This window comes from Pecten maximus, chromosome 14 (assembly GCF_902652985.1).
Source record: "Pecten maximus chromosome 14, xPecMax1.1, whole genome shotgun sequence".
Lineage (NCBI taxonomy): Eukaryota > Metazoa > Mollusca > Bivalvia > Pectinida > Pectinidae > Pecten > Pecten maximus.
Window position 1 is genome coordinate 34,495,299 of NC_047028.1, and position 23,256 is coordinate 34,518,554.

Consider the following 23,256-nt stretch of genomic DNA (forward strand, 5'->3'; position numbering starts at 1 on the left):
TAACTGTTCCCCTCCATCCTAACTGTTTCCCTCTATCCTAACTGTTCCCCTCCATCCTATTTGTTCCCCTCCATCCTAACTGTTTCCCTCCATCCTACCTGTTCCCCTCCATCCTAACTGTTCCCCTCCATCCTAACTGTTCCCCTCCATCCTCACTGTTTCCCTCCACCCTAACTGTTTCCCTCCATCCTAACTGTTCCCCACCATCCTAACTGTTCCCCTATACCCTAACTTTTCCCTCCATCCTAACTGTTTCCCTCCATCCTAACTGTTTCCCTCCATCCTAACTGTTTCCCTCCATCCTAACTGTTCCCCTCCATCCTAACTGTTCCCCTCCATCCTAACTGTTCCCTCCATCCTAACTGTTCCCTCCATCCTACCTGTTCCCCTCCATCCTAACTGTTCCCCTCCATCCTAACTGTTCCCCTCCATCCTCACTGTTTCCCTCCATCCTAACTGTTTCCCTCCATCCTAACTGTTCCCCACCATCCTAACTGTTCCCCTATACCCTAACTTTTCCCTCCATCCTAACTGTTTCCCTCTATCCTAACTGTTCCCCTCCATCCTATTTGTTCCCCTCCATCCTAATTGTTCCCCTCCATCCTAACTGTTCCCTATACCCTAACTTTTCCTCCATCCTAACTGTTCCCCTCCATCCTAACTGTTCCCCTCCAACCTAACTGTTCCCACCATCCTAACTGTTTCCCTCCATCCTAACTGTTCCCCTCCATCCTAACTGTTTCCCTCTATCCTAACTGTTCCCCTCCATCCTAACTGTTCCCCACCATCCTTACTGTTCCCTCTATCCTAACTGTTTCCTTCCATCCTAACTGTTCCCCACCATCCTAACTGTTCCCCTCCATCCTAACTGTTCCCCTCCAACCTAACTGTTCCCCACCATCCTAACTGTTTCCCTCCATCCTAACTGTTCCCTCCATCCTAACTGTTTCCCTCTATCCTAACTGTTCCCCTCCATCCTATTTGTTCCCCTCCATCCTAACTGTTTCCCTCCATCCTACCTGTTCCCCTCCATCCTAACTGTTCCCCTCCATCCTAACTGTTCCCCTCCATCCTCACTGTTTCCCTCCACCCTAACTGTTTCCCTCCATCCTAACTGTTCCCCACCATCCTAACTGTTCCCCTATACCCTAACTTTTCCCTCCATCCTAACTGTTTCCCTCCATCCTAACTGTTTCCCTCCATCCTAACTGTTCCCCTCCATCCTAACTGTTCCCCTCCATCCTAACTGTTCCCCTCCATCCTAACTGTTCCCTCCATCCTAACTGTTCCCTCCATCCTTACCTGTTCCCCTCCATCCTAACTGTTCCCCTCCATCCTAACTGTTCCCCTCCATCCTCACTGTTTCCCTCCATCCTAACTGTTTCCCTCCATCCTAACTGTTCCCCTATACCCTAACTTTTCCCTCCATCCTAACTGTTTCCCCTCCTATCCTAACTGTTTCCCTCCATCCTAACTGTTTCCCTCCATCCTAACTGTTCCCCACCATCCTAACTGTTCCCCTATACCCTAACTTTTCCTCCATCCTAACTGTTTCCCTCTATCCTAACTGTTCCCCTCCATCCTAACTGTTCCCCTCCATCCTAATTGTTCCCCTCCATCCTAACTGTTCCCCACCATCCTTACTGTTCCCTCTATCCTAACTATTTCCTTCCATCCTTACTGTTCCCCTCCATCCTAACTGTTCCCCTCCAACCTAACTGTTCCCCACCATCCTAACTGTTTCCCTCCATCCTAACTGTTCCCCTCCATCCTAACTGTTCCCTCCATCCTAACTGTTCCCTCCATCCTAACTGTTCCCCTCCATCCTAACTGTTTCCCTCCATCCTACCTGTTCCCCTCCATCCTAACTGTTCCCCTCCATCCTAACTGTTCCCCTCCATCCTCACTGTTTCCCTCCACCCTAACTGTTTCCCTCCATCCTAACTGTTCCCCACCATCCTAACTGTTCCCCTATACCCTAACTTTTCCCTCCATCCTAACTGTTTCCCTCCATCCTAACTGTTCCCCTCCATCCTAATTGTTCCCCTCCATCCTAACTGTTCCCCACCATCCTTACTGTTCCCTCTATCCTAACTGTTTCCTTCCATCCTAACTGTTCCCCACCATCCTAACTGTTCCCCTCCATCCTAACTGTTTCCCCTCCATCCTAACTGTTCCCCACCATCCTAACTGTTTCCCTCCATCCTAACTGTTCCCCTCCATCCTACCTGTTCCCCTCCATCCTAACTGTTCCCCCCCATCCTAACTGTTCCCCTCCATCCTCACTGTTTCCCTCCACCCTAACTGTTTCCCTCCATCCTAACTGTTCCCACCATCCTAACTGTTCCCACCTATACCCTAACTTTTCCCTCCATCCTAACTGTTTCCCTATATCCTAACTGTTCCCCTCCATCCTAACTGTTCCCCTCCATCCTAACTGTTCCCCACCATCCTTACTGTTCCCTCTATCCTAACTGTTTCCTCCATCCTAACTGTTCCCCACCATCCTAACTGTTCCCCCTCCATCCTAACTGTTCCCCTCCATCCTAACTGTTCCCCTCCATCCTAACTGTTTCCCCCCATCCTAACTGTTCCCTCCATCCTAACTGTTCCCTCCATCCTAACTGTTTCCCTCCATCCTAACTATTCCCCTCCATCCTAACTGTTCCCCTCCATCCTAACTGTTCCCCTCCATCCTAACTGTTCCCTCACCTAAACTGTTTCCCTCCATCCTAACTGTTCCCCACCATCCTAACTGTCCTCCACCATCCTAACTGTTCCCCTCCATCCTAACTGTTCCCCTCCATCCTAACTGTTCCCCACCATCCTAACTGTTCCCTCCATCCTAACTGTTCCCTCCAACCTAACTGTTCCCCTCCATCCTAACTGTTTCCCTCCATCCTAACTGTTCCCCTCCATCCTATTTGTTCCCCTCCATCCTAACTGTTTCCCTCCATCCTTACTGTTCCCCTCCATCCTAACTGTTCCCCTCCATCCTAACTGTTCCCTCCATCCTAACTGTTTCCCTCCACCCAACTGTTTCCCCTCCATCCTAACTGTTCCCCACCATCCTAACTGTTCCCCTATACCCTAACTTTCCCCTCCATCCTAACTGTTTCCCTCCATCCTAACTGTTTCCCTCCATCCTAACTGTTCCCCTCCATCCTAACTGTTCCCTCCATCCTAACTGTTCCCCTCCATCCTACCTGTTCCCCTCCATCCTAACTGTTCCCCCTCCATCCTAACTGTTCCCCTCCATCCTCACTGTTTCCCTCCATCCTAACTGTTTCCCTCCATCCTAACTGTTCCCCACCATCCTAACTGTTCCCCTATACCCTAACTTTTCCCTCCATCCTAACTGTTCCCTCTATCCTAACTGTTCCCCTCCATCCTATTTGTTCCCCTCCTTCCTAACTGTTCCCCTCCATCCTAACTGTTTCCCTCCATCCTAACTGTTCCCCTCCATCCTAACTCTTCCCCACCATCCTAACTGTTTCCCCTCCATCCTAACTGTTTCCCTCCATCCTAACTGTTTCCCCTCCATCCTAACTGTTTCCCTCCATCCTATCTATTCCCCTCCATCCTAACTGTTCCCCACCATCCTGTTACCCACCATCCTAACTGTTCCCCTCCATCCTAACTGTTCCCCTCCATCCTAACTGTTCCCCTATGACGTAACTGTTCCCCTCCATCCTAACTGTTCCCCTCCATCCTAACTGTTCCCCTCCATCCTAACTGTTTCCCTCCATCCTAACTGTTCCCCTCCATCCTAACTGTTTCCCCTCCATCCTAACTGTTTCCCTCCATCCTAACTGTTTCCCTCCATCCTATCTGTTCCCCTCCATCCTAACTGTTCCCCACCATCCTAACTGTTCCCCTCTTACTGATCTGTTCCCTTCTATCCGAATTGTTCCTTTCTATCCGAACTCTTATCCTCCATTCGAACTCTTACCTCTATTCGAATTATCCCCCTCTATCCGAACTGTCTTATATTTTGATTTCACCTTTAAGTATTTTATCGACGATGTTTTCAATAAAAGACAGAAAACATTGACAACTCCATTAACGATATGCTATACCGATGAACTATGTTAAATCTTTAAAATTTTGCCGATAAAAATTATAGCGGCCTGGCAAAAACTATGGGGGTAACTAACAAGTCATTCCGGATTTTGGAAATTCGTTTAAATTTCCGTTTATTCCGTATATATATTATGCAGGGAGGTAATTACAGTTAATTTATTCTGCGTACGACAAAGATGTTTTTAGAAAATGAATCCAGAATTTACCACCTACGTTGTGAGTACGAACTTATGGACAGACTGACGGACGGACGAACGTGGGGTGCACGGCGCAAGTCGATCAGAATTTCAAAATCTGTTTTTATTTCCGTTCATTCCGTCGCTAAAAAGTACATACCCAGTGAAATTAAATTGATTTTTGGGTAAAAAAGAAGAATACTTTTAAATTTGTCTCCTATAGGCAACGAAGATATTTTAACGAAATGAATCGGTGAATGCACCCCACAAGGATGTTGAGTGAGTATGGACAGACTGACGGACAAACGGACAGACGGACGACGGGACGTAGGATTAACTGCAGAATGTATACTCCATACACAAACATCAAACATCATTACTCGCATTAATAAATCTTCATTCAATTCTTTGAAACAAAAAAAATAACAAAGGACATGTCATATAGCTTCACTTTAGCCATTGATTGACGTTCAAATACAGAGAGTTTATCTAATGTTACGGAGGGTTCAAGTAAAGAAAGCTTCGTGTTAATTACAAATGTAGGTTAATGAACTTTGATTGTATATAAAACACTGCAAATAGTATGGGCATCGTGTTTGATACTCTGAATATCACATCAAATTTAAAACAATAAAAATTTCGCATAATAAGCGAACATTTATCACTTGATATACAAGTAACATAAACACACTGAGGAAATTATCACGCAGGTTTAATATAAAGTTAAACAAACTTAAGTGTAATAATTACGTGTACACGTGCCCTATCACAGACCTTATCAAACAAGGAAATGCAAAAAATAATTACAGTATCAATTTGGGTTTCTGATACCATTCAACGGTGTGTCTGTATCACTGACACCTTACACCAGTGTGTCTGTATCACTGACACCTTACACCAGTGTGTCTGTATCACTGACACCTTACACCAATGTGTCTGTATCACTGACACCTTACACCAGTGTGTCTGTATCACTGACACCTTACACCAGTGTGTCTGTATCACTGACACCTTACACCAGTGTGTCTGTATCACTGACACCTTACACCGGTGTGTCCGTATCACTGACACCTTACACCGGTGTGTCTGTATCACCTTACACCAGTGTGTCTGTATCACTGACACCTTACACCGGTGTGTCCGTATCACTGACACCTTACACCGGTGTGTCTGTATCACTGACACCTTACACCAGTGTGTCTGTATCACCTTACACCAGTGTGTCTGTATCACTGACACCTTACACCAGTGTGTCTGTATCACTGACACCTTACACCAGTGTGTCTGTATCACTGACACCTTACACCAGTGTGTCTGTATCACTGACACCTTACACCAGTGTGTCTGTATCACCGACACCTTACACCAGTGTGTCTGTATCACCGACACCTTACACCAGTGTGTCTGTATCACTGACACCTTACACCAGTGTGTCTGTATCACTGACACCTTACACCAGTGTGTCTGTATCACCGACACCTTACACCAGTGTGTCTGTATCACTGACACCTTACACCAGTGTGTCTGTATCACTGACACCTTACACCGGTGTGTCTGTATCACTGACACCTTACACCAGTGTGTCTGTATCACCTTACACCAGTGCGTCTGTATCACTGACACCTTACACCAGTGTGTCTGTATCACCGACACCTTACACCAGTGTGTCTGTATCACCGACACCTTACACCAGTGTGTCTGTATCACCGACACCTTACACCAGTGTGTCTGTATCACCGACACCTTACACCAGTGTGTCTGTATCACTGACACCTTACACCAGTGTGTCTGTATCACTGACACCTTACACCAGTGTGTCTGTATCACCGACACCTTACACCAGTGTGTCTGTATCACCGACACCTTACACCAGTGTGTCTGTATCACTGACACCTTACACCGGTGTGTCTGTATCACTGACACCTTACACCAGTGTGTCTGTATCACCTTACACCAGTGCGTCTGTATCACTGACACCTTACACCAGTGTGTCTGTATCACTGACACCTTACACCGGTGTGTCTGTATCACTGACACCTAACACCAGTGTGTCTGTATCACTGACACCTTACACCGGTGTGTCTGTATCACTGACACCTTACACCGGTGTGTCTGTATCACTGACACCTTACACCATTGTGTCTGTATCACTGACACCTTACACCAGTGTGTCTGTATCACTGACACCTAACACCAGTGTGTCTGTATCACTGACACCTTACACCGGTGTGTCTGTATCACTGACACCTTACACCAGTGTGTCTGTATCACTGACACCTTACACCGGTGTGTCTGTATCACTGACACCTTACACCATTGTGTCTGTATCACTGACACCTTACACAAGTGTGTCTGTATCACTGACACCTTACACCGGTGTGTCTGTATCACCTTACACCAGTGTGTCTGTATCTATCACTGACACCTTACACCAATGTGTCTGTATCACTGACACCTTACACCAGTGTGTCTGTATCACCTTACACCAGTGTGTCTGTATCACTGACACCTTACACCAGTGTGTCTGTATTACCTTACACCAATGTGTCTGTATCACCTTACACCAATGTGTCTGTATATATTACATTAGGGAATCTGTATCACTATTGTTAATTCCAACATATTTGGTGACGTCTCCTGAGCCTGCACGTCCCATGTCCTCCTTTGAAACAATAGGTTTCTTTTTATACATAGACATGTAAGAATTTCCCTTCGTTTCTCCTAGTCTGTAATATGGCGGCGGAGCGTCCCCTGGTGGTGAATCCGTGCCACGGGAGGAGGAGGCCGATGTGCTTGTGCTTTTATATCTAGTTTCTAGTGGCGTGACAGCGTTTGAAATCCCCTTAAAGCTTCCGTGCTGCTTTAATAAGTTCGACTTTTTCTTATGTATAGATATATAGGAGGCATCATTCTGATATGGTTCCACAGAGATGATAGGGGAACTGTTCTGTCGTTTAGGCGCTGGTTTCGTTTCTACTTGTCTTTCAACTTTCTGCCCTTTTTGTTGCTTCACCTCTGAATCAGATACAGTTTCTCCCTGCTTATGTTCTTCTGCCGCTATTTTAAGCATTTGATGCAGTGTTCGAGGCTCGGTATTGTTGTTCAATACCTCACGCAGTTCCCGCGCAGATTTTAACCAACTGAGATACCTCGAGCCGACTTTGTTCTCTTTCTTCTTAGCCTTTCTTTGTGGGGGCTTTTCGTACATTGACGTGCCCGCCTCGCAAGTAGCGACTCCCATGTCGGCAGTAGAAATGGTCGTTATGTGGATGTCGTCAGTTTGGACAGCTATCTCTGATGTCTCGACGTGTTTCACTTCCACTGTGAAGTCATTCAGGTTTTTAATGTCGGGAGAATCAGCGTTCACGTAAATCACTTTCTCATTTGCGCGACTTCCTTGGGAATGAACTCCGGAATCTATATCCATTTCAGAAAACGCACTATCTTTTGTAGTATCTCGAAAATAAGAAATACCCGCGTCGGAGAATATCGACCTAGTGTCGAATTCTTTTTGCTCGGTACTTTCCGGATCAGGTAGACTTCGTGAACTTGTCGGACGCGGTCGTTTCATGAAGTGCTGCATCCATTTTCTGCTATGAGGCTCGGGTGCTTCTGGAGGTACCCCGAACACTTTCTGTTTAATAGTCTTTAAGGGTTCCACTCTCTCGACATAATCCTGACATTTATGTACACAATAAATACATATGCAGCCTCCATAAACAAATATTATAAGTGGCAAAACGATAAACATCGCCACCTTGTTTGGGTCGTCCATGAAAGAAGTTGACTCGGCAGCTGTTCCATTTGTGGATCGTTTCATCCGCGTATGTTCTGTAAACATTGTCGTATTTTTATTTACAATATTCAGATCGTCAATCCTTTCTTCTTTAGACACGTACATGCCGTCATTAGAGATACTATCAACATTTTGTGAAGTTGATGGTGCCGAATCACTACTTCCGGTGCTGTCGATGTTCGGGAGGACATTGTTTCCGGAAGTTCCGGCAGATACCTTTCGTGTTCTAGCGGAAATCCACTTAAACAACCTTTCATTATTTGGTCGTTTGTGAACAGCTTGTATCATTGATGTCTGTTTATGTATTTGAGGGTTGGACTTTAATACTCCGATCGAATTTTCCTGGTTCGATATTTGAATGTTTGCCTCGGCCTCCACCCCATATGATGACGTCATTTGCCTGTCATCGCGTCCAATCGATGTTGGAAACAAAAGTTTGGAATTCCATGCAGAGAATCCTACAATGTAGAAGGTACTTTAAATGAAATCAACACCGATATTTGTTTAACATGTAGATTTCATATATTCTATTGACAAATTTCATTGTGATAATTAAACAAATGGATAGGGTACAGGTTTAAGCAACAATGCAACTACTCTATTGACAATACATTGACAAATTGACAAATACCATCCTGTTTGTGGCAAAAATAATTATGTAAGATGAAATATTTTAGTCAAGAAAACTGTGAAGTTGATGTATATTTCAACTAAAACTGAGTTTGTTTAATTAAATATGCTCAAAGGAAAATGTCCGTGACAACATTCGCTCTTAGATGAAGTAGGCAATTCAGGAATTTGAAATCGATAAGGTATTGAAAATGTCCCTAATGAATGTTAACATTATCGATATGACCCGCAGGCTCTGTCCACTGGGGTCAACGTTATTCCTTATGAAATCCAGAAAGGCGTTTTTCATTTTAAAGGGGCATTCTCTCGTTCGGACAATAGAAACAAGCACACTTTCTATTGATGAAATCTTTGTACGGACGATGATAATATGAGTGTTTGTGCCAACATGTAATGAAATTAACACAAAAATGTACAGGGAAAAGGCGTATCGTATATAAATACCCTATGTCTTTGCGGTAATTAGTGATACTTCGGGTCGAATTAAGAATTTTCAGGACTTAATACTCGAAGAATTTTGGTTTATCTTGCCGCATTAATGTACAGATTATAGCTTTTACTACTTTAAAAAAAATAAATATTTTCCAGTAAGTTTAATTTTGATGACCTAAACTTTATTCAAACGAAGGAATGTCCCTTTAATCTTCGACCAAAATAGCAACATCTGAGCCCGAGACAAAAACGGCATATTTAATATCACTCGTACAAGCTTTTTACCGCAGACATACATTTGACGACGGAAGGTAAAACGTGAAAGTTTTAAATGTGACATATACAAAACAATATATTTAAATATTAATGCTCATTTGTGCCGATGGTGGAGTCGTTAGCTTATATCATTTTGTTCATTAGCGGAAACACATTAGAAGAGAATGCGTGAATTTCCATCTACTCTCTGCTTCAACGGTTCATGGTGTTGGTTTATGAACTAGGAACACTAAGATGTATTTTTTACAACGAACGGATCGAGTTTTCCTTTTTAATTGTCAGTAAAGTTGTGACGTTTGTCAATTTATCGCCATGAATTGTTCGTAAGCTCTATCGAACTATACCGTAATGAAAGTAGAGCTGCTTAACGATCACCGCTTAACCCTTTAAAGCGACATTGATAGAAGAAAACCAACATGTTTGGGGTATAAAGGTATAATATGCAAAATCAGAATGTTTAAAAAATACTCCATTTCTAAATTCTTTTAAGCGATCATTTTAGATGTTTTGAACACTTTGGAGCAGATTTTCATTTTTTTTAATTCTTGGTAGGGAACAACTAACCAATGAAAAAAATGACTTGAAATATCCCCTGTGTATAGAAAGCTGATCCAGGGATAAAATGTCTGGCAGCCACTGATTGGCCAGTAGGTTATGATAGGTAACTATCCATAAGAAATGTTGATATACATTTTTTTAAGTCCGATTGAATGTTTTTCCAAAAGTTCAGGTAATAATAATTAACAGGTAAATATTTCAAATTTATGAGATTTTTTACTGCGAAATTCACCCATTGTCAAAATGGCTACCCTGGAAAAAATTTGAGCTGAAGGACCCTTTAATCTTCGACCAAAATAGCAACATCTGAGCCCGAGACAAAAACGGCATATTAATATCACTCGTACAAGCTTTTTTTTGATTACGTGTTATATGAGACCCTACTTTTTGTTATAAACCATAATTGCCATATTGGTTTCAAGAATTTTAAAGATATGCTCCAAAACTTTAACAATAAAGTCTATGGAAAAACAATTGGTTGGTTGCTCCCTGGTACAACTAATGAGCCGTAAACTACCGAAACGTGTGTCCCCTGGCATTACTTGCAATCGTGTTCCGTGAGAGGCAACCGTGTTCCGTGAGAGGCAATCGTGTTCCGTGGGATCCAATCGTGTTCCGTGAGAGACATTTTGTTACACCATGTGACCTTGGCACCACACGTTGTGTATTCAATCTAAATTGTCAATAGGTGTGCAGTTATTGATTTTGGGGTCAATACATAATCATTAAGATGATTACTTATCAACCATTTACGCATTGTTTCCTTTTGTCACCATTCGATCTTTTTATGCAGACAGCCGTTGTAATTACAACTTCAAAATACAGTGCTAATGCAAAAATCATGATATTGTCTCTCTTACCCGTAACTATTGTCATTGTTATTAGCCGGCGTCGGCGTTAATGTCATTCCAATTGTTTGTGTTGATATGGCATTATCATATAGGGTATTTTATTGTGGCACAACCGGGTCACAGTTCCGAGTGATGACAAAGGGTAGCATAACAGTAGTTTATTGATGGCAGCTCAACGCCACAGAACTTACCGACCCGACAAAAAATATACAATTACTACACCTGTGGTGTACAGCCCAACTTCGGGTATAAACCTTAATTCTCGTTACCTGGATATAAAAATAATACTTTTACCAAAAACTGAACAAAACAAAACAGCGCCGATGTTTTGTATGAAAATATATTACCATATCTACGAAATAAACATTTTGTTCTCATACAAATGATACTGTTCATGTCTGTGTCACTGGTCAAACAATTAGAGCATGTCCATGGTGGTTGGTCAATACATTTCTAACCCTTAACACCGGAGATCTGGGGTCTACTGTATCTAACCTTTAATTCGTTTTGAAAGGCGAGAATGTCTCGTGTGGCGTTTGTGTAAATTGTAAAAAGGGTTGCAGCAATATGAAATGGGTAAGCTTATCTTGTCGACAGAATTCTTCACTCCTGTTTCAGTATTTCTAAATTCTAGGTTTCGATATTGAAAACAAGGGTACTGCCATTTAAGAGCGAGGGAAGTCTATGTTCTGCTTCAAAATGGAGGCGGACTGAAAAGTTAACTCCAAAAATATCGTGGCATTTTTTTTTTTTTTTTTTTAATATTATTTATTTATTTATTTATTTATTACATAGATTAAGTAGTTTAAATATTTCGTTATTTGATCTGATTTAAAATCAGACAAATTCTTCCATAATTTAAAGTTTTTGTTCGCCTCATATGGTTACTGTAGGCCCATAGCGTCACTGACGAGCCATGGAAGGACGAAAAAAGCGGTGAAATTGATTCAGACTCTACAGTATCAAACTCCTAATGGAATGGTGTTGATATCGTGTATGTCTTTTGAACAGTCCTTTGAAGAGACAATCAATACATTGACCTCCTATTCTCACGAGATTCCAATGTGTACTTGCAAACATGCCTAACGATATGTAGGTATGGAGTCTAGTGGCCGGTAATCGTACATTTTGGTTGAAATTATAGAATATATTTGCTTATATTTCATACCCTTTCTTAATTGTCGTGTTATAGGAATAATATACTGTAAACGTGGAAATTTACGCGAGGGGGAAATTTACGCTAATTACACGGAGTCCTTTTGATCGCGAAAATTTCACCCACGCGTATTATTTTGATATCAATTTGCATAATCTCGAACTGCAAACGAAGGTTGATCGATCGTGAAGAACCCCAACGCGAATAGTTTACATATCGAAATCGCGAAATTAACTCCCCGCGAAAATAACCACGTTTACAGTATTAAGGGAAACACTGGTAAATCAGTATTTCTCTGTTTAAAAAGTAAAGGATCATGAAGGTTTTACTTAACAAGCGATACTTTTTATGCTATAGACACGAAAAAAAGGAGAATGTTCCCATCATAAACCACGATTCAAGATAATCCTTATAATTTATAATCTACAGTACACAATTCCTATGGAGTTCCACTTTAACTGAAATATACTTTTCTCTTGGAATTTATAACGTCGCTGTATAAGCCAATCAAAAGCGACATTACAAATGAAGCTGTTTCGGCAGATAATATATTTTTTTAAGCCAATGAACATACTCGTTACAAGCAATATTACGTTAATATATCAAAATGTACCGATAGCCTGTGCAAAGCAGTACTGATATAGTGTAAGTAAGGATGGAAAACCCAATAAATCAATTTGCCTATCGACTCATTACTTCATTAGATGAACACTGATTAAAATCGGGATGAAAAGATACATGTTTACATAACCCTAAATACTTGGTTACGTATGCTTGCAATGATGATGCGCTATGAATCGATGGATTACGGAATGATCTCGATATGCGCCACCATGGATAATATGTGTTACGGTATATGATTTCTTATATACTCACGTGTTAATTTCGTAATATCTGTATCATCCTCAACAATATACATTGTACATTTATTTGACATTGGCTCTATTTACAACCGTCATTGTGACTGTTTGGACTCTATGATATTACAACCGTCATTGTGACTGGACTCTATGATATTACAACCGTCATTGTGACTGGACTCTATGATATTACAACCGTCATTGTGACTGGACACTATGATATTACAACCGTCATTGGGACTGGACTCATTACAACCGTCATTGGGACTGTTTGGACTCTATGATATTACAACCGTCATTGTGACTGGACTCTATAATATTACAACCGTCATTGGGACTGGACACTATGATATTACAACCGTCATTGGGACTGGACTCTATGATATTACAACCGTCATTGGGACTGGACTCATTACAACCGTCATTATGACTGGACTCTATGATATTACAACCGTCATTATGACTGGACTCTATGATATTACAACCGTCATTGTGACTGTTTGGACTCTATGATATTACAACCGTCATTGTGACTGGACTCTATGATATTACAACCGTCATTGTGACTGTTTGGACTCTATGATATTACAACCGTCATTGGGACTGTTTGGACTCTATGATATTACAACCGTCATTGTGACTGGACTCTATGATATTACAACCGTCATTGTGACTGGACTCTATGATATTACAACCGTCATTGGGACTGTACTCTATGATATTACAACCGTCATTGTGACTGGACTCTATGATATTACAACCGTCATTGTGACTGGACTCTATGATATTACAACCGTCATTGTGACTGTACTCTATGATATTACAACCGTCATTGTGACTGGACTCTATGATATTACAACCGTCATTGTGACTGTACTCTATGATATTACAACCGTCATTGTGACTGGACTCTATGATATTACAACCGTCATTGGGACTGGACTCATTACAACCGTCATTGTGACTGTACTCTATGATATTACAACCGTCATTGGGACTGGACTCATTACAACCGTCATTGTGACTGTACTCTATGATATTACAACCGTCATTGTGACTGGACTCTATGATATTACAACCGTCATTGTGACTGTTTGGACTCTATGATATTACAACCGTCATTGGGACTGTTTGGACTCTATGATATTACAACCGTCATTGTGACTGGACTCTGATATTACAACCGTCATTGGGACTGGACTCTATGATATTACAACCGTCATTGGGACTGTTTGGACTCTATGATATTACAACCGTCATTGTGACTGTTTGGACTCTATGATATTACAACCGTCATTGTGACTGGACTCTATGATATTACAACCGTCATTGTGACTGTACTCTATGATATTACAACCGTCATTGTGACTGTTTTGACTCTATGATATTACAACCGTCATTGTGACTGTACTCTGTGATATTACAACCGTCATTGGGACTGGACTCTATGATATTACAACCGTCATTGTGACTGTACTCTATGATATTACAACCGTCATTGTGACTGTACTCTATGATATTACAACCGTCATTGTGACTGTTTGGACTCTATGATATTACAACCGTCATTGGGACTGTTTGGACTCTATGATATTACAACCGTCATTATGACCATTTGAACTCTATGGTATTACAACCGTAATTGTGACAGGCGGCCATTTTAGATTTTGATTATTAAAGTTTGTTACCGCTAGATAAAAACTAAATGGCTCCTTCTCAAATGTCATGTGTAAATTTCCTTCGGTCTCAGGCATACTGAATTATGAGACAGATCGGAAACAAAATGGCTGACAAGAGGCCATTTTGAATTTTAATTGTCGGGTTTTGTTGTCGCTACTTCATTGACATGCGTCGCGAGGGAAGACTAAAGGCTGTCACACAACTGTTGCAATCACTCTCGAACTCATCGATGATTCTGGAAGGTCCGGGATAGGTGCGAACATATGTTAAAACATGTATGAGAGTTGTAATACATATTTTATCGATTTTGTAATAAACTAGTTTATCTTCAATTGTGCTTTATTCTCTAAACTATGGCGGAAACAGATTTTGCGACACAACTGAAAGTGTCACTGACATTTGAACACGGACCAAGCAAATCGATATTAATCATCCTCTCATTCAGGAGAACGTGTACACAAGGTTTGCATGATAATTCCTTAACATGGCACCTGCAAACTCTCAGGATTATTGCTGCGAATTTCTCACGTCACTCTTTCGTCACATTTACATCGCTTTTACTCCCACCTTCCGAAATGACTGTTAATTTACCTACCACCTAAGGGGGAAAACGCAGAGGACGCCCGAGTAAAACACGTGTTTCCGGGTGCGAAGGGCCTTGTTTGGTTTATGACAGGAGGCGCTAGGTAGTATATATGTATTGTTACGGGGGAATAAATAATAAAGATGGCGTAGCTCTATTCCCCATACCTCAATCAAAATGTCAATAACTAACTAACTTTAAGGCTATTCATAATAATGGTTCGTTCCACCTGGTATCATTAATTCATTCAGTTAATATAGCTCAGGTCATGAAGCCCATTGTTGACAGTCCTCTAGTCAATGATTAAATTACCGTGCAGTATTGAATTGTACTGTTTCAATGCACTCATAAGGTGTTTATTTGAATCGTGTCATTTGTTGGGCGTCGTCAGTCGTCTGTCAGTCATCGTCAGTCGTCTGTCGGCCGTCATCAGTCGTCTGCCGGTCGGCCGTCATCAGTCGTCTGTCGTCTGTCGGTCGTCATAACTCGTCTGTCGGCCGTCATCAGTCGTCTGTCGGTCGTCATAACTCGTCTGTCAGTCGTCTGTCGGCCGTCATCAGTCGTCTGCCGGTCGTCATCAGTCGTCTGTCGGTCATCATCAGTCGTCTATCGGTCGTCATCAGTCGTCTGTCGGTCGTCAGTCGTCTGTCGGCCGCCATCAGTCTTCTGTCGGTCGTCACCAGTCGTCTGTCGGTCATCATCAGTCGTCTATCGGTCGTCATCAGTCGTCTGTCGGTCGCCAGTCGTCTGTCGGCCGCCATCAGTCGTCTGTCGGTCGTCATCAGTCGTCTGTCGGCCGACGTTAGTCGTCTGTCGGTCGTCATGGTCGTCTGTCGGGCGTCGTCAGTCGTCTGTCGGTCATCATCAGTCGTCTGTCGGTCATCGTCAGTCGTCTGTCGGCCGCAGTGTGATCTATATATCATCATAGTAACAGTGTGATCTATATATCACCATAGTAACAGTGTTATATACATATCACCATAGTAACAGTGTTATATATATATCACCATAGTAACAGCGTGATTTATATATCACCATAGTAACAGCGTGATCTACATATCACCATGGTAACATCGTGATCTATATATCACCATAGTAACAGAGTAATCTATATATCACCATAGTAACAGAGTGATATAATTATATATATCACCATAGTAATAGCGTGACATATATGTCACTGCAGTAACAAGCTTATCTACACATCAATCTTATATGATATTAAATAAAAAACAATCCATGAAATCTACCTACTACATCTACATCCCTGACGCTACCATATCGATTTTACCCACCTGTTCATTTCCGCCTCAGAAACTGTATTACCATATTGTTAAAATACAATCAATAATTCATACGATCATATCATGAACATGTTGATAGTGCAGATATGACTTTATTTAAAAGTAAGATTATGCTTTATATTTTAAAGCCTTACAAACACAGTATGCCTTGTATGACACAATATGTCAAATACTATTAAGATCTTCATGGATTGTACAAACGACACAACGATATTGTCACCTTTCAAAACAAATTCAGAACTAAATACAGTAGATCAAAAATAATTATACTGCACCATATATAGTTGTTTCGTCCTTCTAGGACTCGTCATAGTTCGAGTTTCCTCTGGCCCTGACACCATGTCTGGTGTAGGCCAGACATGGTGTCAGGGCCAGAGGAAACTCGGGCTAGGACTCGTCAGTGATGCTAAGGACCTAAAATGTTGATCATAGGCGGCGACCAGAGACTCGAAATAGGTCGAAAGAAATATCTACCTGCTTAACACACATAATTTAAAAAAAAAAAATCATATTTTTTCCAATATTTTCAAAAGAATGCTAAGTACACCTGTGTATGAATTACCGAAGCACGTGGAAAGTCCACAAGCAGTATACATGTATATCGTCTGTAATCTCAAAGATTGTGCGAAAGTGACACACGTATTAGCACAATTCAAAAGAAATTGATACAGATAACCCAACATTTTCTATAAAACCTTATCAGTTTAACGGCTGTAGCCCAGGGCTTTTCTCCGCCACTTTGGTAAAAGACAAGTTGTGATTCCCACCTCATAACTTTATAAACAATCGCTTTAGATAAATAGTTGTTGAGTTTTATCTTTTAATGTATGTTGTATGTTCTTAAACGTGAATAAAAGTCATCACCTTGGAGATGCATGTCAAATATCAAGACTAGATCTTGATGAAGGGGAGACGTTTGCCACCCAATTATAACACTGGTCCTTTCCTAAATATGTAAACGACAAAACAACCACTGATGTATTTTTAAAGAAATTAAAGAGTTACGAAGTAAAAACGGATATGACATTACACAGGAAATTTTTCTAAAGGAGAAAAAAAACGAAAAATATTTCTTAATGATATAATTGCATTTTATAATTTATGACCTATGACGTCATGGCGGCCATATTAGATTATGACCTACTTGTAAATGTTGTAATGCCAACTTCCTACTTTGACCCATATCATAATTGATATACTTACCCTAAATAGAAATGATAATAAAACTTTTTTTACCCCATGGTGAACAGCCTTAGTAAGGTTATTTTTGCCAATACTGTTTTCTAAAACAATCTCCGTGTATTAAAGGCCTTTGGGCGTCTTGTTTCTAGGTTCAACAATGGCCGACATGTGTCGTCTGGAAACTTTGTTTGTCTAAAGTAAACTAATGGTATACTTTAACAAACTTCGACCCGATTAGAGAAGTCTGAAGTCTGGCAAGTGTTTGTTTTTCAGTCTGCTCTCCTGCATGCATAGGCATTTGGTAGCTTATGGAGTTAATGAGTGGAATAGTCAATATGTGACGTCACAGGAGACGTCATCAACAGTCTGGGCGATGACGCTGAGAAGACAATATGATGACGTATGTAGGAAATAACAATCAGAATGTATCCATCCTAACCCAGTAATTATCCCAGAAAAAAAACCTGCTGATAATATGTCAAAGAAGTGTACACACAAGATGTTAGCATCTTTGGATGCATATTGAGAGTAAGATATTGTAAAGCCAAAATTGAAGTATATTGCACGATACAGCTGTTTCTAGGATTCGTTAGTGATGCTAGGGCCGATACCCAAGAACCAAAGAGGCGTCTAAAGTTGGTCAAAGAAAAGTCAAAATTTTAATGGGGAAGGTCAATGAAAGGCGAAATCATGACCCCCCCCCCCCCCCCCCCCCCCCCCCTCCTCCATAAACATGAAAACTCAACAATACAAATTTTCATTGGTTACCGTATCTCATATATGTAACCATTAAGTTATTTTGAGGATAGAAGTGACTGTTCAAGATTTATGATAAAAGGAAATAAATTTCTATTGTTTTATGCATTGTTAAGACAAGGAGTCCACGATCATAAACTATGACGGGTATTTTACCACGGAGATTTGTTTATATTTATGACGACCATTCAGCTTCAGATTGACGGATGTTAGTTGTCATGGATATTCTTCGGGCAACGTCATTTCTAATGTATGGTTTGACTTTTCCGGCAGCGGCGACGACGGCTGCGACATGGTCAACGTTTCACTTTAAAGTCTTGCGTTTAAATCCATTACATTATATCTCAAAATGGACATCTCTACACAACCTTCATTGAAGATTTATCATCCAGTTTTAATGGTCAAGTGACTGGAAATCAAGGCTGCTGGAAATCTTCACTTTAAAGTTTTGTTTAGATCAGTATCTCAAAAATTATCAGTGCTATTGTAGCCTAACCTGGACTATAGTTATATTGCGAGATGGACATCTCGGTATACCCTACAGACTAGATGAACATTTAAAGAATTTTTTGGGTTGAACACCTTACATGTTGAGAAATTAGATCTTTGTTTCGGGTCTCGTTGACTAACTAATTAGTTCATAATTATTTGTTTATGATATCGGATGTATTTTCTTCTCATGTTTCACAAAGAGTTTTTTTCTTTGTAAAATATTCAATATCTATATTGTATTTAGGTGAATTTTGATAATTAGCAAATGTCTATTTGTTTTGAACGCATCAATATTTACACGTGCCTAAAACGTAAACGTGGTGTTTTCGTAATACCACTTAATTAACGTGGTGCTGTGTAAGGCTCTTATTTCGAAAAAAGAAATAATAATAATTAAACATAAATAAATGAATAAATAAATAAATAAATAAATAAATAAATAAATAAATGAAAACAAAAAAAACAAAAACAAAAAATAAAAAAAACAATACTATAAAAAAAATATTGAATTTGGGAGATTGCACAAAATTAATCGACAAGCGATGCATATTCAGGTGTTTGAGCGTAATTCTTGTGTTTATATTAATTGTTTTTTGGCATGGTAGTATAATATTCTTTTGGTCCCGGATATGATTACAAAGGTGGCGTTACTGGTCAAGATGAAGTATGTGATTGGTCAATGTAGCGGTAAATGCAAAATGCAGATATGCAGTTAAAAACGAAACAAAGTTACGATTGAATATAAGCTGAATAAGTGGATGTATCTTTTCAAATGACACATTAATTAAATTATATTCCTGATTCAAATGCAGTCTTATTATCACTAAAAATGATTCAAACTGATATAATTTTGTTATCCGTGCTGAAACGCATTAGTTCGTTGATTTATTTCACCAGCAGTTTTACATTATAACCACCAGCATTAAAACTATGCCGTTTATCTTTTTTTAAAGATATTTCTTGTTTATAGATATATATATATATATCTTACAGTGTTGCTTTAACTCAAAACCAAGAGAGATCAGCTGTGATCATACGTACCAGTGGAGATATGAAGATACGTCATCAGTAGAAGTCCGCGGGAACTCAGCTCCATACTACCACCCTAGGTACGCGATCGGGATCACAAGTCACAGCAAACAACACATTTCAGACCCAATAGACGATTATACACTTTCAGTTGCTATCTTTTCCTGATACTGTGGAACATTCAATATTAATTACGTTTGTTACAATCCTGATGTCTGACAGACATGGTTTATTTACATCCCTCTCAAACATTGTCACACCTGTCCTTATAACTGTCATTTTTATATTGATATTTTACTCATTCCTTGCCTATTTTCAGTGTTTTCCTTCAAATCCACGTCTTTATAAACGCTTGGATCCAATTTTTGGTGTTGTCCCTCTAATCCGCGTCCCGATAAACGCTTGGATCCAATTTTTAGTGTTTTCTCTCTATTCCGCGTCCGGATAAACGTTTGGATCCAATTTTTAGTTTTTCCCTCTAGTCCGCGTCCCGATAGACGTTTGGATCCATCCTTCATCACACGACCAAAGCATTTCTAGTAGCATTTCCGATCTTGTCTATTTTGTTCCAGTGTATAACACTTTCTCATTTTGGCTTCCATTCTGTGACATTTCGTGTTTTTTTCATGTTTTTTTCTCTAATGTCAGTGAAACTTCACCCCTATTCTCAGTGACGTTTCATTCCTCTGCCATATTCCAGCCTTTATCAAAATCACTCCTCGCTTCTCTCCTAATGTCACGTTCTCGTCTGAATCCACGTTGTTATTTATCTGTGTACGGAAATTGATGATATGATTAAATCAATAAAATGAGTGTAACTGACAAAATCATTTTATAATGACAGACAGACAGATGAGAGAGAGAGAGAGAGAGAGAGAGAGAGAGAGAGAGAGAGAGAGAGAGAGAGAGAGAGAGAGAGAGAGAGAGAGGGGGAGGAGGGAGAGAGAGAGACAGACAGACAGATAGAGAGAGAGAGAGAGGGGGGGGGGGGGGAGGGAGGGAGGGAGGGAGAGAGAGAGACAGACAGACAGACAGACAGATAGACAGACAGACAGTTTTGTACTTGAATATACTTTCATTATGATTTCATTTTACAAAGTGGTATTGAAAAAAAACTAGCGTTAAGCCTAATGTAAGATAATGAAAACAATTGTACTTTTTAGCATCGAGAAACTAGCCTATTATGCAAACGAATTTCCATGCTGAGTTTAAATTCAATGTTGTCTTTCGGTAACTGAGTCGTTAAACCTTCACTAGAACACGAACATATTACAATTATTTCATTTTGCTAAAGAAAAAACCCAAAGCTTCTAGGTTTCATAAAGTGTTTGTGTCTTGTTAATGGAAAGAGCTAAACATATAGATGATTTCTTTGTAAATTTTCGTTTTGTAATAAGTAATAGACATTCTACACATGCTCTATACATTAAAGTATCAAACATATAGCTGGATTATATACTTGCGTGTTTGGTGACAGTCCGTCGATGATTGTGTAGTATACAGTGATATCGTCCCTATCCGGGTAGATAGCGCGCCCCAGTACCCAGCAGCTGTATCCGAGAGCGGCGATCAGTTACATGTGTATATGGGCCGGTGAAACGCCTACTGCAGCTACCCCGTACAGCGCTACAATGACTTCAACTTTCTATTTCTGGTCGTTTTGTTTCAGGTAAAATATATTTCGATCACATGACTATGTAAATAAAATGCTTTTTGAAGTTACTCCTGATATGACTGGTATTGATGTGTCGGTTGTGTGACTTTATTTCTCGATAGATTCATTGAAGGTCCTTAAATACATGTTAAATCGAATTACATATATATGCAGTTTTATTCCCTTTATCTGAAAGGTAATTCGATACGCTGGTTTTCTTGTGATTGTACAAAAGAAACACAAGATTATTAGAACCATTTAGTATAAATTAAAAGCTCGTTATCAATATTTCTTTAAAAAAAATCGTTCGTTTTAATTGATATAATAACCGGGTAGTGAAATATTATTGAATATTACTTGAGAAATTCGCTCTTTTTGTATGTTGTAAATTGGAATGTTCTAATGAGTAAAAACTCGTCAATGTCTCTTTAGTTACGAGTATGATAGTGAAAACAAAACAATGTAAGATATTTTTATATTAGTTTATTCACATTGCGATTCATTTCCCTGAAAATTCGATATCTTCACGTGAAGGGTGAAAATTGTCGATACATGTACCTAGAAGGCTGTGACAGGGTATACCACATATACATGTACCTAGAAGGCTGTGACAGGGTATACCACATATACATGTACCTAGAGGGCTGTGAGAGGGGTATACCACATATACATGTACCTAGAGCGCTGTGACAGGGGTATACCACATATACATGTACCTAGAGGGCTGTGACAGGGGTATACCACATATACATGTACCTAGAAGTCTGTGACAGGGTATACCACATATACCTGTACCTAGAGGGCTGTGACAGGGGTATACCACATATACATGTACCTAGAAGGCTGTGACAGGGTATACCACATATACATGTACCTAGAAGGCTGTGACAGGGGTATACCACATATACATGTACCTAGAGCGCTGTGACAGGGGTATACCACATATACATGTACCTAGAGCGCTGTGACAGGGGTATACCACATATACATGTACCTAGAGGGCTGTGACAGGGGTATACCACATATACCTGTACCTAGAGGGCTGTGACAGGGGTATACCACATATACATGTACCTAGAGGGCTGTGACAGGGTATACCACATATACATGTACCTAGAAGGCTGTGACAGGGGTATACCACATATACCTGTACCTAGAGGGCTGTAACAGGGGTATACCACATATACATGTACCTAGAAGGCTGTGACAGGGGTATACCACATATACATGTACCTAGAGGGCTGTGACAGGGGTATACCACATATACATGTACCTAGAAGGCTACGTGAGGGGTATACCACATATACATGTACCTAGAAGGCTGTGACAGGGGTATACCACATATACATGTACCTAGAAGGCTGTGACAGGGGTATACCACATATACATGTACCTAGAGGGCTGTGACAGGGGTATACCACATATACATGTACCTAGAGGGCTGTGACAGGGTATACCACATATACATGTACCTAGAGCGCTGTGACAGGGGTATACCACATATACCTGTACCTAGAGGGCTGTGACAGGGGTATACCACATATACATGTACCTAGAGGGCTGTGACAGGGTATACCACATATACATGTACCTAGAGCGCTGTGACAGGGTATACCACATATACCTGTACCTAGAGGGCTGTGACAGGGGTATACCACATATACATGTACCTAGAGGGCTGTGACAGGGTATACCACATATACCTGTACCTAGAGGGCTGTGACAGGGTATACCACATATACATGTACCTAGAAGGCT

At 40.6% G+C, this 23,256-nt stretch overlaps 1 protein-coding gene across 16 annotated transcripts; it reads right to left on the minus strand.

Annotated features, from left to right (window-relative positions):
- Nucleotides 1-4,635: 4,635 nt before the first annotated feature.
- On the minus strand, nt 4,636-20,279 carry LOC117342773. Of its 16 annotated transcripts, none has more exons than XM_033905017.1 (4): nt 19,857-20,279; nt 6,739-8,513; nt 6,123-6,626; nt 4,636-5,798 (listed from the first exon to the last, which is right to left on the minus strand). In XM_033905017.1, the coding sequence occupies exons 1-2, from the start codon at nt 19,909-19,911 to the stop codon at nt 6,841-6,843; spliced, it is 1,728 nt and encodes a 575-aa protein (XP_033760908.1). In that variant the 5' UTR covers nt 19,912-20,279; the 3' UTR covers nt 4,636-5,798; nt 6,123-6,626; nt 6,739-6,840. The 16 variants fall into 16 exon arrangements, with proteins under 16 accessions (XP_033760908.1, XP_033760907.1, XP_033760921.1 ...); XM_033905016.1 differs by having other exon boundaries at nt 6,123-6,650; nt 6,685-8,513; XM_033905030.1 differs by having other exon boundaries at nt 4,636-5,120; nt 5,469-5,798; nt 6,123-8,513.
- Nucleotides 20,280-23,256: the final 2,977 nt, after the last annotated feature.